General features: G+C 35.7%; 1 protein-coding gene and 1 long non-coding RNA gene across 2 annotated transcripts; one reads left to right on the plus strand and one right to left on the minus strand.

Moving 5' to 3' along the window:
• Window positions 1-2,728: 2,728 nt before the first annotated feature.
• On the minus strand, window positions 2,729-8,659 carry LOC127843014 (uncharacterized). The gene is made up of 3 exons (XR_008032036.1): window positions 7,760-8,659; window positions 4,948-5,059; window positions 2,729-4,551 (listed from the first exon to the last, which is right to left on the minus strand). It is a non-coding gene; the product is annotated as an uncharacterized LOC127843014 (long non-coding RNA).
• Window positions 8,660-9,897: 1,238 nt separating this feature from the next.
• On the plus strand, window positions 9,898-18,060 carry LOC127841914 (sulfotransferase 1A1-like). Its single transcript, XM_052371042.1, has 6 exons — window positions 9,898-10,416; window positions 11,022-11,134; window positions 11,629-11,958; window positions 13,293-13,393; window positions 14,054-14,231; window positions 16,831-18,060. The coding sequence occupies exons 1-6, from the start codon at window positions 10,340-10,342 to the stop codon at window positions 16,941-16,943; spliced, it is 912 nt and encodes a 303-aa protein (XP_052227002.1). The 5' UTR covers window positions 9,898-10,339; the 3' UTR covers window positions 16,944-18,060.
• Window positions 18,061-18,400: the final 340 nt, after the last annotated feature.

Here is an 18,400-nt window from a genome sequence, read left to right on the forward strand (position 1 = left end):
CGCAAAATAACAAAGTGTATCGGGTTAACCCACTAATATGCACAATCTCACGGCTATTCGCGCTTCTCTCCCTGGCGACCCGGGTCATATCCCCGCTCCCATCGTAACCATACCGGACAGGTGGGGTGTCCTCCAGGTAATCCGGCTTCCGCCCAAAACACAAGACCACGTAATAATTGAAAATTTGTTAATAGCAACTAAATAGCTGGAAATTGTAGATACAATTCACAATTCGTCCAAACTTTCTTTAGTCTAGTAAGGTTATTATGTAGGAGTGCTGTGGCAGACTTCGGGTCCTCACATAATGCAGCCTTAGGGGTGGAAAGACCTCATAAACTTCGAAATACAGTCTGTTGCACTCGCCAGGGATACGGGGGGGATACGGCGCTCAGTCGGCCTCCAATCAGGTCCGCACTGTGGTGCGAATCAGCAAATTGGTCATCATCGTCAGCGTCATCGCCGCCGTCGCGATGAGAAATATCAGAAATACATTGAGCCGCGCTCTGAGTAAACGGGGCTTAATGCATCTGCGTAAAGGGCCATCCCATATTAGCCTGTGCAGTCTGTACATCTGTTAAGTACTGTTTTCACAGAACGTGTTTTGTTAATGGTTAGAGGCCAAGTGCTGTTCTTTGTGGATTGGGCGGTCTGCTTAGAGGATTTAATAAAAAAATCAGTGTCAATAATGGGCGGGATGGAAGATGGGGATTTCCCCCAAATTCTGGTACACGTCAGTTACTTTTTTTCATGAGTAGTATAAATCGGTAATAATTACCTGTTATCTTTTATATACACGACTTACGAAAAAAAAAATGTGTAATTCTGTTTCATTTTTGTGTTAAAAGTTTTTGTGTAATCAATCAAGGATGGACATTTACCTATTGGTCCGTTAAAAGTCATAATATCTATCTTTATGTTTTCACCAAACTCTCATCAAGCGTTAATATTCCATTCAATAATCACAGACAATTCTTGCATAACATTTACATAATTGCTATTCCACAATTTAAAAAAACATTTTTTATGTTCCTATACATCCATAATATACGTGTACTCACAATAAATGCCTAACTTATGGCGTGTCGACGTAATGAGAAATAACAATCTAAGTATTCAAACAGCTTATGTAGTCACACAAAACTTCAACAACTGCGTATACACTTTATGAAGAATTTTATTGAAAATAACACCAATATTTTTCTTAAGTACATTTTATTTATAACTATAAAAAATGGCTGGCAAGACGTACCTATAGATTTTAAGTTTTCTGCGTTGATTGTTTTCAGAGAAAATTAATGTTTTGCACATTATGAGATTAGTATATGCATACATTTATCTGAGCGAGGATATCTCTGCAGCAAAATAACTAAACCCTTTGCATGCTGGGAAATTTGTCGTCTGCTAAAATGTCGTCTGCTGAATTTCTAAAATTAGCATTTTCTTTTTAAAGAATACTATCAGCCGTCTCATCTGGATCCAAACTGTTTGCAAAGGCCTTCAAAATTCGGTTCCAGCACTGAAAGAGTTAATAGTCTAAAGCAGATTTCACCTATGAACTTTTACTAAAATATTTTATGAAAAGCTGTTATAATCCCAACTTTTCTTCCCATAACAATATAGCTAGTTTTTAATTTAAGAAAGTTCTTATCTTGCAGATAAAACAAGCAAATTACTCAACTGAATGCCAATGAGTGACTGTCTAAACAATATTTTTTAGCCAAACTTCATTTTATCTGTTTAACTAAAATCATGCTTGCGCGTATTTCAAATTGTACGATAAACTAGCTGACACAATTGTTAACTTATATGAGACGGTCAAATGTCAAAGGTCAGATGCGAAGGTCAGAGTGTAAAAATAAGGATTGTAAATAAAGGTTAGGGTCATGATAAAAGGTCACGATTAAAAAGTGACAATTTGAAAGTTCAGAGTTAAAATATGGTAATAATTCGACAGATTTAAAAAAAGTCATTGCATCACGGTTTGTTATAAAACTGGTCAAATTAAACTTAACAACTAAATCGAGGAGCATAAATCGGTTCTTGTAATATCCAGTTTTATTCATAATTATATATATTATATATATATATATATATATATATTGTGTGTGTGTTTTGTCAAGCGTCATCATCTAGGCTGTCATCATCATCATCAGGATCATCACGATTATCATCACCATCAATCATCATTAGTGTCAATTAGCATCATCCATCATCATCACCAATCATAATCCGCATCATCATACCTTTTTATCCCTCTTTTACAGGGAATTCGGTTGATTAAAGCCTCGTTGATAAAATTTCTGCTATAAACCAAAGCACGAAATGACGTCATTTTTTTCGACAAAATGACGTCATAAATCAAGCGAAATTATCCAGTTAAACTACTTTTGTTTAAATAGAAAGGTTTACTGAATAAAAAGTGGGATAAATAGAATAAAAGGTTAGTGTTGATTATAGATCAGGTTTATCGTGCTCGGCACAAAAACGAAAAAGCACTTGCCAAGGCTCGTGCTTTTTGTTTTCTTACCTCGCATGATAAACCTGATTTATAGTCAACACTGACCTATTATTCTCTATATTATTATTACCATGATAATCTTCCCCATAATCATTTTTCTTTTCGACGAATATTAAGTAATCGTTGCGCATCCGAATATGTTCTATCTATATAATAGATCTAATGAAATGTATGCAAATAATGTAAACAATAAAAATATTAAAATCAGTGTTAACAGGTTTACTGTTTTATTGCATATACACTTTACACACATTTGAAACAGAAAATGTATATAATAATATCATCATCCAATAAATATGAGCAATTCGAAATACAAAGCGTATATAACAGAGGTCGAGCAGTGCCGTCAAAACAGTCACTGATCACCATGGCTACATGAAATAAAACAACTCACTGTAAGTTGTCTCATTACGAACTGGCACTAGTCTCATATGAGGCATGAAACTATAAAGAAAAACGCGGCAAAATGAATACAAGAAGATCTGTGTCCCCTAAGAACAAATAAAAACAAACAGAATTAAAGTTTATTCGCCTACGTTTTTTTTTTACGTTTTTTTGTTTTTCAGCCCGAAAATCATTAGAGGGAGCTAAGTGTGACAATTTTTCGAATACATATTTAATAAGAGTGTTCTCCCTTGTACATAGCAATAAACATGTAATCAAGCGAAATAACTCAAATGTGTCTATCTAAACTCAAATGGATCCGAAATCTTTAACGTCAAAACCAACCATATTCGTGACCATAGAATATTTAATTAAAAATTGTAAGTAATGTAATATATGAGCAATAACGTTATAATATTGAAAACACAGTATGGTTTGATGTATTACAACGCCTGCATTATTAACAATAGACCAGTTGTCGTGATTGTATTCATTGTTTTTTCAATATTCTTTAATCATTAAAACATACTCATTTAAAAAACATAAGTACACGTACCAATAAAAATATTATGCAACACTTATAATTCACTAGACTAGAGAAACACATTTTAAAATTAATAAATAACTTTTAATTAAAACAAATCGTTTTTCAATACACGTTTAATCGATTTAAGAAAAATATTCGTCGAAATAATAATCAAGGAATAATATACAAAGGCAATGTTATATGTGTCTGTAACAACGAGTATACAATAAAACATGTGTTGGACTTGTGTCTTTTAAAAGGATGAAACATCAACCAAGTAAAACAACGACCTGCTTCAATCGTGTGACGTCATCACTTTATAGACGTCTCATAGCGCTAGAAAACTGCCGTCTCCATCCATATATTATTAGAAAACAATGAAAGGTTTATTATGACTTTATATTTTAAAACTTTTTATGTTAGCTCGATTGTCCGTTTCATGGGAAGGACAGGTACTTTATGCCTTTGGGGGGGGGGGTCTGAAGAATGCTCTTAAATCGAACCTGTTACCTCTCGGTTGCTAGGTGGACACCATATACGCGACGCCAATCCAACCAATCACGCATACGTCAATGATCATGACGTCATTGGTCATTTCAAAACCTACCTTTACAAGCATGATGACGTCATCAGTCATTCGAAACAGAATGCACATACAACACGACATCGTCATCGTTCAGTGCACAGCCTACAGATTTACATCACAGCAAAAAATATGAAGTCATCATTAATTTCAAATCAAACGGATTTCAAGATTTCAATCACATAACAAAAGTCTTCACGACAACGTTAATGACCTCATCGTTTCTTATCCATCCGGCGACATAAACCGACATGTATCACAACTACACAATCAAAACCCGCAAAGGTATCTTTAACTTCACTCAGGCCTCGTTTTGGGCGGAGCTGGGCGGTTTCGAAAGAAGCTGCGTTCTTCCTTCCGTCGTGTCAACGTTAATGACCCTCGCGGCGTCTTTGCGTCCGACGTTACGTAGACACTAAATTAGACGCGACACCGTGGCAAGGTCACGTCGTTCCCAGTCATGAAGGAGATGCTTAAAGCACGTGTTCTTCTCACGCGCGTGCTTAGATTCTAGCTGTAATATACGCCTGCTGCTGTACCCTGAAACAGTAAGATCTGTAAATAAACAAACGGTTTCCATTTGGTCCTTCGCGTGTCAAGAGTTTCAAAATATACACATTTATCCCTTTAGAGGCCTAAGGGTTTGCGCATGGGTTAGCAGTTAGTGCTTTTGGTACCAGTTTTTAAGACGTAACGGTAACCGTATGAAAAACATTAGTTAAACAACGAAGGGAGCACATACAGTCGGTTCACTTTAAATTACCTACAAGGTTTTAGTTATTCTGATATTGCATTATTAAAAGCATCGACGTTTCCAGAGAGCTATTATGGTGAATGTCGCGTGGCTTCCAGTTAGAAGCCGAACATGTTTATTATTGTTTTATCTTAAAAATGAAAGTATTTATTTACTTTTATTTATTTATCGCATATATTTACCCAGTTCTTTCGCTAGGCGTTTCCAGCTATCAGATTCTGGCAAAGAACATGTTTTTTTCGAGCTCTTTCTGCTTCATCATCGGCATTTAACGTACCCGCGACGCGAGGCAGTCTGGAACAAAAATGTGGAAAGATATAACACAGTCCACCTTTCATTAAGGGTAAAGTGTCTGTCTGTCTGTGTTTCTGCCTGCCTGCCTGTTGGTCGGTCTGTCTGTCTGCCTGTCATTCCCTCTGTCGGTCGGTCGGTCCATCCGTCCGCATGTCGATCCATCCGTTCGGACCTTGATCCGTCCGTATACCGGTCCTCACTAAACTTTCAAAACTGTATGTTTGTGGTACAGCTGTTCAATTCATAACCAAGCATGTATAATAATTCCACAACTTATTTGATCAAGAAAACATCTATTGGTAATCTATTTTTTTCCATCGGATCATATAAAGGGATTTGAATGCACGCTTCTCATACAACACTCCCGTTTTATAATTCCGCAACGTTTAACACAAAACTACAAAAACACTATAACCTCAATAAATCAAAGTACTGACAGTACTGGTGTGACGATGCTTTTGAGAGGATGGACATAAAAACATCAAGTTAAGTTTATCTACATCACCACAATCACCACAATTGTGTATGTTGGTACGAAAAAAAAATTTGGTACAAACATTTTGCGAAAAAAATTTGGGTATGAAAACAAATTTGGGTACGAAAAAATATTTGGAAACAAAAAAAATGGTACCGAAAAAAAATTGGGTACGAACAACAAATTGGGGATGAAAAAAAAATGGGTACAAAATAAAAATTGGTACGAAAAATTTTAGGTACGGAAAAAAAATGGGGGAACGGGAAAGTAGTACCTGTGGGGAACTTGACCCACACTTGCACAGTTTCGGCCCTTTCCGTCAAACATCAGATAAGTTCCTCGAAGGCAATAGTATGAATACACATTTCGGAAGCGGTAATGCGGTCCTACCTACGCGCGTCAAAATGTAAGCGAAATATGTACACAAGTCTGTCAGGAATGATTGAATTAACGAATAAAATCGTGAATTGATGTAAGTTTTTTGAAGAAATGTGCAGAAAATATATTAAACAAGAGCTGTGTTTGTGAAATACAATGCCCCCTGCTGCGCAGCTTTGAAGCCATATATTTTACCTTTGACCTTGAAGGATGACCGTGACCTTTCACCACTCAAAATGTGCAGCTCCATGACATACACATGCATGCCGAATATGGAGTTGCTATCTTCAATATTGCAAAATTTGACCTTTGACCTTGAAGGATGACCTTGACCTTTCACCAATCAATATGTGCAGCTCTATGAGATTCGCATGCACACCAATATTGAAAAAGTTATGGCTAATGTTAAAGTTTTTGGACAGACAGACAGACGCTTTATATTTGACATTTGACCTTGAAGGATGACCTTCACCTTTCACAACTGAAAATGTGCAGCTCCATGAGATACACATGTATGCCAAATATCAAGTTGCTATGTTCAATATTAAAAAAGTTATGGCCATTAAAGTTTTCGGACGGACGGACAGACTGACACACTGACTGACTGACAGTTCAACTGATATAGGCCACCCTACCGGGGGCATAAAAAGCAATGGCGATATTTTTCTCAGCCACATTATTGTTAATAGTTTGATATCACAAAATGAAAGTGAAAGTAGAACTGTCAAAAATGACAACCTGTCAACGTGTTGTTTTTGCTGGCATGAGAGGGCGATTACACTCAATGTGTTCACATTTTGACCATAGGCTTTGTCAATGACCTTTATAGTATGGGTAGTTTTGATATTATTTATTGCTATCATGTAACTGCATGATTGTGTATATGTTTACAATACACAAAGCATAAATAATGATATAAATATACTGATTGAGCTTATAATTATCTGAGAACTATAGCCAGGTCAATTAAGGACTTAAAATACAATTTTGTGTCCTGATTTCATGAAAAAATGACCATGCATGTCCTAGATTTCAAATTCAAGGCCCTGGTGTGACACATTGGTAGCATTACCGTTAAACTGTTACCAGGCTTATGACATTAGTTTTTATTGAACTATCTAAGAAAATCTAAATCAGGCACTGATTTTTCTTGTTTTAATACAGTAATAGATCAGTTGTGGCCTCTGGGTAATGGCCAATTTTTGCTTACTTGTCACACCCTTAAAACTTTCCACACGTCTATAATAGCAAATCTGGATTTAGGTGATCTTCAATGGTACATTTAAACTTTAGCTCTGTTACAAGAGTGCTGGTAAAGTCCAGTCACATATTTAAATCTAGGCCATGTCAAAATCAAAGTGTCAAAGACAAATGAAAGATGCGTTCATTAATTATTGTCCAGTTGTTTACTACTGCTGTAAGTTTTTATATAATATGACTGATGAACATCATGTGAGAAAAAATTCACATTATCATTGTATATCCGGTTTAGCAGCCTTTTAGATAACAAAGTATGCTAGTTTTCAATGTCGCTTCTAGGGATCAAACCCGTGAGGCTTTTAGGAAGATTCTGAAATTTTCGATCCCTCGAGAGCAACCAAACCAAAAATTAAGTCAAATATTGCCGACTCGGTTTTTTGAGTCGGTTCATGGGGGATAATGGAGCTCGATTGGACATTGTCGGCTTTGGTACTACTTACATGTACCCCGGGTACTCTTAAGTATACTTACATGTATCCCGGGTACGGTAAATATACTAAAATGTACCCGGGAAATTTAACCCTAAATCCGTCGTTGTCGACTTTTTTTGTAATAATTATATATACACATCAGGACTTAACACTAACTTTTTTTTCTTTGAAAGCATGTACGTCAATAGCCACTTCTTGATGATGTTCCTGTTGTAATTGTTGTGTATAACCAGCTTTGTACACGGAATAGTTTCAAAGTTTAATCCATCTTGAAGGTAATCTCCATCACCACAAACGTGATATTTGTTATAAAAGTAAAAATATTTACACGCTTACTTTCAGGATATCACCATTATTATTAATTTGTTCACGCAGATCTTTAAAAAACACTTTAACACTCAGTATTTAACCCGACTTGTCACAAGTATAGCATTCATATCACCGTAGTCAGTTTGCCTACCTCTTTGCATGTTGGTTTATCATACGTGGGGATGGCTTCTTATGTGCAGTACATACAGCAGAAACTCATACAATGACCATTCTTATTTTTAAAAAATGAATAGTTTTAGACTACTGGAGTGGTAGCCATGTCAGAAACATTTTAGTATCTATTGCACATCTTAATTAATCCATCTTGCTAAAAGTATGTCAGTCACCGAGTTTTGCCATAATACAGGCTAATGTTAAGTGAGATATTTTGTTATATTTTAGTGCTTTAGACATCATCTCCATACATAGAACATCTTCTGAACTGAGCCTGGGTCAACCTGAAGATCAAATGCATAGTTGTTAAAACAACCATAATAGATTATCTTATTTTACATGTGAAAATCATTTACCATGAGTTCCATTAATTTACTTGTGAGTTCACGTTTTTTAGCCTGACACATTTCGGATTCATTCAAATGTAATTTGTAGGTGATTAAAAGGCTACATCGAATTGGAACCTGGTCACCTTTGTCACTAAATACATGCGTTTGATTTTTTTTATGGAATATAGCTAGCTCAATGGTTCACATTGCTAACTATTCGCATACGTTGTTCAATCATAGATACATCGCGGCGTTTATGTTTACCCGTTCTATTTGGTCGTTATCTTCTGTTCATGTTTCAAACACTTGACCTTCCGCTATCAAGGCGATTACTATACCGAGTGAGCTAATCGGGCCGCTCACACAGCTAATCATCAATCCCGTTTGAGTTCTGTACTGCGACATTCTCCCCTATCAATTTGGAATTCGTCCTCGAATTAGAATCACAGGAAACAGTGTTTAATTGATCCCGACAAACTAACGGGCAGGTTCTATGGAGAACTGCAAATGGCACGGTCCAACGTTGGACGCCATTGTCGCCGGGTGTTGAAAGTGTCCAGCCCGGGACTCGAACCCGGGCATCCCGCCAGCAAGTGTTCTACCGAGTGAGCTAGCCCGGTTACTTACAGAGCTTATCACCAAGCCAAACCTTTATATCGATTCTTACAGTGCAAAAATTCGCGTGCATCATATTAAATAACATGGTTATGTATACGCTCGCTTGTTACTGCATTGCGCTAAATTGGAAATTGACGCCTATACTAAAATTGTAAAAAATCAAACGGACGGAGTCTAGTAGCTGCCAAATGTGAATTGACATTGTAGAAAGGCGCCGGTTGTTACGCGAATATGGTATAAACATTTGTTTTTAAGATGTAAAGCTTTTTTATTTGGAATTGCGAGCTAGTTAAATTATAAAATATTTCTTAAAAAATGTGAATCCCATGTACAAATAGTATTTAGTTTTTTTGTATACATGTATATCTAGTGCAATGTACGATACTTAAATGATGCCTTAGTAAGAAAGCATGGCTCCCAACGTTTCCCACAATTGACCAAGAATATGACATAGCTTAAGTATGCCCTTATATACATATCGTTCAAATCTGCATTCAATGCTCTGACTCATTACAGGTAATTTACCAAATAAATAGAGCCAAAGATTACTTCTGACTTTGAATGAACAAATGTCACTTTATTAGCACGGAAATAGCATGCAGGCAACGATATCAAATTAAAGATATCTCATGCATTTAAGTGGCTGTACCAGGCTGTACCAGGCGAAGCCAGAATATATTGAATAATAACGATAGAGCTGAAGATTAGTGCGTCGATTTTAAAGCAGTAAAGTGGATCACTATGAGGCACAAATACTAGTTACGATGTGAAGTTGATATAATGTCACACCATTGCACTTTTCATACAATACACTCATATATTATAAAATGCATCGTCGGATACCCACGTTCGACCCATTCCGTTACACTCTATTTATCGAATAATTTATCTAATGCTCAAAAGTAACGGCATGAATTAGTCGTGGGTATTCGACGATGTATAAAATGATTTTGGGCTCATATATGGTAACTTAGTTATTGTGGTAACACAACGCGGTAATTAATGAAAATTGTGTATAAAACAAACGTCATGACTAATTTTACTTTGTACTTAATGCGCTCGGTTATAAAAGTACCAACTAGAATCATATTAAAATATAATGTTAAATGAACATACTTAAGTAGACTATTGTTCGCAATGTCGTAATTGAATGTAACTATTCAATTTAAATGCGAATGCCCCATGTAACATGCGAACTGATAAATGTTCTGAATGTTAAACCTTTATCACGTGTACTTGTGTACATGCGAGTGTATTGCTCGCCAAACAGTGTAACATTTGTGTTCGTGTTGAGCGTTATAACAAAATGACAACGAAAATTAACTTAACAACTCCAAATGGTGTAGAACTGGAGTATTATTTTGCAAAGGGAATATATTTCAGGTAAGTGATGCTTTGCAGATGGTTAACATCGTTATGAAATACATTCTTCGGATTTAGTAAACAATTCATGGGTTACACTAAACCCTGCATGGAGAGCCTCCAACTATCTGTCATATCGTTCTAGCGGGTTTAAAGACAACAAATACAAAAACACGCAAGAGCGACAAATATGCCCTTAAGAACGACAAAACGGGCGACAAATGTACTTATTGTCGTCGCGGCGTCCTTTTGGTCGTTCTGGCACTTGCAAATCAATCACCTTATAACACCGTGTAATGGGTGGATAAAATAAAACTTCAAACTTTAAATTAACATAATTTGAGCGAAAACGTGCATGTGTGTGTGTGTGTGTGTGTGTGTGTGTGTGTGTGTGTGTGTGTGTGTGTGTGTGTGTGTGTGTGTGTGTGTGTGTGTGTGTGTTGTTTTTTTTATAATATGTATACAGTTTTTGTATCCAGACAAGTAAATAGTTTGAACTGATTCTTCGTCATCATTTAGATGCATGTCAATTCAGTATTTCCTTACAGGCTTCTGCTCCTTTATTGGTGTTTATAGCAGCATCGTTTAAGCACAAAACAGTCCCTGTAACTAGAACACCATTTCAGACCCTCAGGTATAGAGCACATGACCGTGGGTGACCTGTCCAAACAACTTGAGAACGTGCAAAACCTTCCGATTCGTGAGGACGACGTCTACCTTGTTACGTTTCCAAAGTCAGGTAACTATGATACATTGCGGCCAACTTGAATAGTTTAAACCTATTGATTTTAGCTCGATTGCATCGAAGGCCGAAGGCTTATTTAAACGCTAACGAGTCTGTCTCCTGGGTTGAACCAGTACTTTGTATCATTGGGGTAGATCTACAGAATGCTTCAACAGTATCAGACATCGGACACGTGACCTCCCTGTCGCTAGGCAACCTTCATATCCACATCGCCACGGCGACCTCAAGGTCGCCCAACTTGAGGTTAATTGCCATATGCACATTTTTTATCTCGAAAAATATTTATGACTTTTCAGTCGGACTTGCTTTTATATTACTCATTCAACAGTACGATTTACAATAGTTTTATTTAGCATGTGCTAACCTGTCTGTCATATATACTGTAGTTAGCTTAATTGTTTGTTTGATTTTCTTTATGGCCTTTGATATGCTTGAAATCAAGTGTGATTTTTTTTAATTCGAATTACTCTTTAATGTTTGTTATCAAGGAACCCACTGGCTCTGGGAAATCGTCCGCATGCTACGAAAGGATAAAGCCGAGTACGACAAGGACGTAAAAGAAGTAGCATTCCTTGACTTCAGGTCCACAGAACAAATCGAGGAACTTCCGTCTCCTCGAGTAATCAACTGTCATTTTCCCGTACATCTTACTCCGCGGGAGGTATTCACAAAAGGCATCAAAATTATTCACGTGCAAAGGAATCCAAAGGATATCGCCGTTTCGTACTTCAATCATTTGTTCAAGTTGAGAAAAGCGCCTTCACCGCTGACAACGTTTAGCGATTTCCTGCCGTTAATGCTCGGGTCGTACGGCATTGGTTGGTAAAAAAGTAACATATGTCTTGTAAATTACATTAAACTTCTGCCCTAGTGTAAAAGTAGTAAAAGTAAGTGGCATAACTAGCGCTCGGTTGTTCATTGTCGGCTCGGGTTTTACTTACATTTACCCTGGGTACTCTCAAGTATATCAACACCCACCCCGGGTACGGTAATATTCTAAAACGTACCTGGGAGTTTTAACTCTAAATCGATCGTTGTCAGCTATTTTATTTTATTAATTAAGTTCACATTTATGTCAATTTTCTGTTAAATGGCCCCAATGTTATCGAAACTCATACTCAAAGAGCATATTGATGAAGAGAAGTTTGTTTAGGTTATATTACACTAATTCCGATTCCCATAGGGTCCCATTATAAAACTGACAACTTTCACAGCATTTTTCTTGCCTTTTCGACGTATCAATTTTTCCGAACCTGGTATCATTTTAAAGATGGATCTGTCCTCTTCCAATAATTGCAATCAAAAACATACCGTCTCGCAACTTCTAAGAGAGTAAATCGCTGTCGAATGAACCCACCGTAGAAAAACTTGTTTCGGAATCCTAATTTCAACAAAAGCCCCACACAATAGAAAACACACCCTCAAAAGTTCATCTTTTAAGTCAGCTTCCAATCCAAGGCATCAAAGTACTCCAGACACATACAGGATATAAAAAATAACCACAAAAGACATGTTCACATTGTGAAATGGCTTTTATTCAAGAAGATAAAAGGAACTCTTTAGAAATAGGCACTACTTCCGAATGGACCACGGAGGGATACACACTGATTTAGTGTAATGTAACCTTTAAGAATAACAATATCGTTTTACGGTTATCGGAATCGGTTTTACCACATCGGATTTTGGGCGGGAACACAACTCCGGTACAGTCAAATATCGACCGGGTACGTTTAAGTATATATACCGTACCCGGGGTACATGTAAGTATACTTAAGAGTACCCCGGGTACATGTAAGTAGTACCCGAGCCGACAATGACCAATCGAGCTGACTAGCAGTATAAGAAGCAGTAAAAGCAATTGTTGAAATGTTATCGTTCTTTGAGCAGGATTTTTTCCCGGTTATTTTAATCAAAGTATACGGTTTTAGGTACGCCGGAAGTTTACCAATATACAGCATTTACTTGTCGCATTATAAGTTTCTACACACTAGTATCTGAATCCGGTCTAAAACGTCTGCTTTTGATGAGCAATTTCATTGCTTCTACATAACAAATTACTTCGTGAAGTTTCGTTTATCTTTGTGTTTACATTGGAAAATATTCACGCATATGAAATGGTTCAGTAAATAATGGTGTTCGAATTGTATTTCAGATGTATTTTATCCTTGGTATAAATATGTCAAGGAGTGGGAAAGGTTTTCAAAAAAACATCCTGATCAAATTCTTAACTTGTACTTTGAAGACGTAAAAGAGGTGAGTTTGACAAACAAGCAATATTATGCGATTTTTTGTGCACTAATTATAATTCCTTTTCCGGATATGTTCACATATTGCTATCAAATTTCAGAAAGAAATTCAAAGTAATTCATTGTTGTGAACGTATGAAGTGAGTTGTATGCTATTTTGTATGCCTATCTATTCGTTACACTCATTTCATTTGTTGTTACTCTGCAACAATATTATTAATTACACGGCTTTTGACCCCGTTCGTTGTTATACAGGGTCAGCCAATTGATATTGGGCTCGAGCTACACTATCGCTATAAATTTACTACCCTGTATTACACTATTTGGGGTCAGTAGAAAGCCTTGTAAAGAATGTATCTTACCGAGTACCATTCCTTCTCTAGCATCAACTTAATAACATGATAACATATAGCTATTCTGCATTTTATGACTAAGTGTTGTTTCTTCCGTGACGTTTAGTCACTAATCTAATATAAAAAGCAACTGACCATATATTAAAATATTAAAAAATACACGGTCAGCATTTGATCCGGCTTAACTTATGAAAATTGAATATTGTGTGCGATGTAAGATACATAGAAATACAATCGTTTATATATTACATTTACTTAATCTATATTCACTAATCGTTTGATGTAATTTAACTATATAACCGCACTTGTCACAGAACCCTGTTCGAGAGATTCACAAAATCAATGAGTTCCTGGCAACAAGATGCAGCAACGAGCTTATTGCCGAGATATCTGAGGCATGCGAGTTTGAAAATATGAAGAAAGCGGACGCTGAAGTGAAATCCAAAAAGGCGTTTTTCAAACATGAAGGACCTTCCCAAATGTATCGTAAAGGTAAAATGAATTATTTTAAGTTTCTTTGTAGATACAAGTTTAATTAATAACACGGCTTCTTACTGACCCGACACGGTGTGATACATGGTCAGTAATTTAATATTGGTGAGAGCATAGCTCAAGCCCAGTATAAATTTAGTACCCCGTTTCACACTTTGAGGGGTCGGTTAGAAGCCGTGTTAAGAATTTATCTTTCCAAATTCCATTCTTCCTCTATGAACAACGTAATGACAGATGAAAAATATGTACAATGTATATTGTATATTTAATGACTTAGTCCTCTTTACTTTTATTACGGCATTTTACTTAACATACTTATATAAAATCTATTGGTCAACTATGGAAAAATACACGATCAACAAGTAACCTATCTCAGCCAATGAAAAACGAGTATTCTATACTAGGCAAGATAAGTGTGTATATCTTAGCGGCAGCAGCAACCGTAAGATATTAACACGAGTACCGCAGCAGCAGTGCTAGTTATACCTTCAAGGTATATTATATTAACATAAGTACTAGTACTGTTTAGTCTAAATCTTTTTAAATCTGGATTTTATTAAAAGTTAAAGGTTTATTTTGACACTCCATAACATAATGCAAGTGCAAGTCCAAGTCGTAGAAGTAGCAATAAAAGTAATTTATGTAATTTGGTATTACTCTTTTTCCTGACCGTTGATTAAAGCTTTATGCTAAAAACCAATCGGTTATCTTACTCAAGTAATGGGGTATGGTTTTTAGCATAGTTGCGGTTACGCAACTATGCTTATGTTAGAGCTACATTTCGAAAACCGACATGAAACGGTTGACCATTATGAAGCCTTACCTGATCAAAAAACAGACGAAATATCTATTTAATATAGTATATGGTAATTCTAACATTTTTTATTTAGAAAAGTTTTTCTAACGTTTTCTTCCAAGAATATTGCTGACACCGTTTTTAGTGAATTTTTCTTAGACCGTTTTACGTGAAAAAATCTTCTAAGAAACTTAAACTAATTTCGTTCGTAAAACAATTCTGTTCTGGTTGATAGTGATCTCACACCTACTTTCTATTTCCTTTGTTTACTTTTCTGGGAGAGGTCAAATTCATTAGGCCCTGGTTTAAGGATATGTAGAATTTCATTGGTTAATTATAAATAGAAATTAACATATTCTCAACAGGTAGTGGGGCATAAAGCACTTTCATTCTTTGTAAATGTGTAAAAAAATAGCGGAGTACGATGAATGTTTTCTGATTTATGACATGGATTCTGACCTGCCTTTCTATGGATTCAATGAAGTAGAATTTGAAAGTAAATAGAGATGTGTTAATTGAAATTAAAATTATTTACTTTTAGCCAGAAATTAACTTTACGAGTAGAGCTTACGGTTTAAATGTGGCATCGAATTAAATGGATTCGCGCAAATTCTGGACGAGTGTTGTGTCTGTAAATTATTAAATGGAATGCCGTAAATGTATCAAGTCGGAAAAGAAAACGGATGGTTGCATAATGGTATGCGTGTTGTAATGCTCAGTATTTATTTTCATAGTTATGTCATTTTGTAACCATTCACATTCGTCACGATTTGGAATTCCCGTTTCTTAAAATAGAACATTTTGGTAGCATGAACCAACAAGGGAGGCGACTCGTGATGTCAGAAATCGTCAAGGTTACAATAAACTAAATAATCGAGTCATGAAGGTGACTCAAAGGTCTGTACCCTAAACCAGGGACCTATACTGTATAGGTCCCTGTCTAAACAAATCATCATATTTTCCTCGATGGCATGTATTACACTTTAGACTGTTGTTCTGGTTGTATCGTTTGGAGATATTGATAGGGTAAGCAAAGGTGTTCACTATTAAATACCTGAAATAGGATAAAGTTAGAGACGAGTTTAAAGTAAATAATGGTACTGCAAAAGATTACAATCCACTAGAAAACGGCCGAAAACAGAAGGTGCAAAAACAGTCGATTTTGATTTGAGTCGAATTCTTTTTTGGTTTGAACATGACATATCTTTTTTATTGCTTTAATCGATTCAGCTAAGAATTCCCGTCAAGAAAAGGTACGATTATGATGGTCTCTATGTGCAAAATGTTGTATTTATTTTCGCTCAAATGTGTCGCTTTTACATTGAAACATATAAGGAAACTATTTAGTATATTTTGACCTAAGCATTTACTTCAGCAGCAACTTCCCTGTATCTTGAAACTATGCTTTCAACGCAATCGGCGCTCTCATTTTAAAATTCAATGAAGGGAATTCCGGCTTTTACATGCGAAAATCTGTTTCCGTATTCAACGGTTGGAAAAACCGGACTTTTGAATGACTTATGGACACATCGTAATAATGTCATGATAACATGAAAATAGTATTGTAGTTGAATAGTATGCTACTTTTATATTCGAAATGTGTACACCAGTGCTGCGTTTGTGATGTGTAAATAGTGTTTTTACCATATTAAGGTATTAAATAAATGGAATATTTATGGATTGGGTTTTCCAATGGGTAGAAATCCTGCACTCGAAATACAAGGCCTCAGGTTGTACCCATCGGAACAACATCGTCATGTTATGGTCCATGAGTCTTATTGCCATAGTATCGGTTGATTACAGGTGAAGTTGGTGATTGGAAGAACTGGTTTACGGTGAGTGAAAACGAGCAGATGGACCGCTGGCTCAGCGACAATCTAATAGACACCGACTTGAAGTTCAGATATGCATTGTAACGATGAACATTGATTTGCCATTGGGTTTAGCCTCGTGTAATATTATAGTTTTGGCTATCAGCATAGTATTGAAAGTGAATTAATCCTCGTGTTCAGCTATCTCTTGTTTTTATCAACATTGAATTATATTTAAGTTACTGTGAAAACATTGATATTCGCCACGAAATAATTTTTGTATATTTGCCATCGGAGCGATTGACGAATTTAAGTTCGTAACGAATAATTATGTCCAATCTTTAAATACATTGTATATATGACCTTTGACCTTGAATGATGACCTTGACCTTTTCCACTTACAATGTTCAGTTCTATGAGATCCACATGCATGCCGAATATCAAGTTGCTATCTTTAATATTGCAAAAGTTATGACCAATGTTAAAGTTTGTTCAAACAAACAAAACAACAAACAAACAATAGACTGGTGGACATAAAAAATGGAAAACTTAATTACCGTATGCATGAGTGAGATTCCAAAGTAATCGACGCTGTTTCTGTTTCGAAATCTAGATAAAATCAGATATTACACAAAAGGGAGTACCTTATTCAATCAACTGACACTTGACATTTCCTGTAAAACGCTAATGCACTAAAGCTGTATCGATGGCGTTAACTTCGTTTACGTAGAATAGTAGGGATGAATTTTTAACAACGTTATTACCCATTGTGTGTATTGTGTTGTTCAGGGTTGTTGCAGCTTAAAGGCCAACCCGCGGCGGATGAAAGACAATAAACGAAATTAAAAGATGACGATGTGTTGTCAACACCTTATTGAAATGGTTTTTGCGCTTTTATTACAAATATTACAAAGAAATGAAAACATAAGGATTTTTTTGTTTAATTTTGACCAAAATTGTAAATTTATAACGTTAGTGTGCACTGGATACTGGTTTCGACTATTTTAACCAAAACATGTCAATGCATGTTATCATCGACATATTATTGTCTGATATACTATACACTTGGCTTGCTGTAAAGATTTGAATGCTTGAGATTTTAAAACACGTGTAGATTTTACAATTTTAATGCATTGCACAGACGGTGAACAGGTAGCAATAGAACCTGTTTCAGCCACTTTATAACTGCAATGTATATACAAAATATAGAATATAAAGTATTGTTCTGTTTTTATTATTTATTGAGTTATTGTTTTTTGTTTTTATTCACATTACTTATAACTGTTAACAATGTGCTTAAGCTTTCATTTACATAACTAACAACTGTTAAATATTTGCATTAACTTGTATTCACATAACTAACAACTGTTAACAGTTAGCTTCAACTTTTGTTCTCATTTTAACAACTGTTTACAAGTTTCCTTAACTTTTATTCACATTACTCACAATTTTCAACTATTTGCTTCATATTTTAATCACATTACTTATTAACTTGTATTCACATTTGTTTAAACTGTTCATAATTTGCTTCAACCTTTATAAACTTTAATTACAACTATTAA

Source organism: Dreissena polymorpha, chromosome 8 (genome assembly GCF_020536995.1).
Source record: "Dreissena polymorpha isolate Duluth1 chromosome 8, UMN_Dpol_1.0, whole genome shotgun sequence".
NCBI lineage: Eukaryota > Metazoa > Mollusca > Bivalvia > Myida > Dreissenidae > Dreissena > Dreissena polymorpha.

Excerpts from the sequence above, each read along its gene's own strand:
- LOC127841914 (XM_052371042.1), top strand. The coding sequence starts at position 10,340 with ATGACAACGAAAATTAACTTAACAACTCCAAATGGTGTAGAACTGGAG. Across the intron at positions 13,394-14,053 it reads ACTTTGAAGACGTAAAAGAG|AACCCTGTTCGAGAGATTCA; the intron begins GTGAGTTTGACA and ends CACTTGTCACAG. Across the intron at positions 14,232-16,830 it reads TTCCCAAATGTATCGTAAAG|GTGAAGTTGGTGATTGGAAG; the intron begins GTAAAATGAATT and ends GGTTGATTACAG.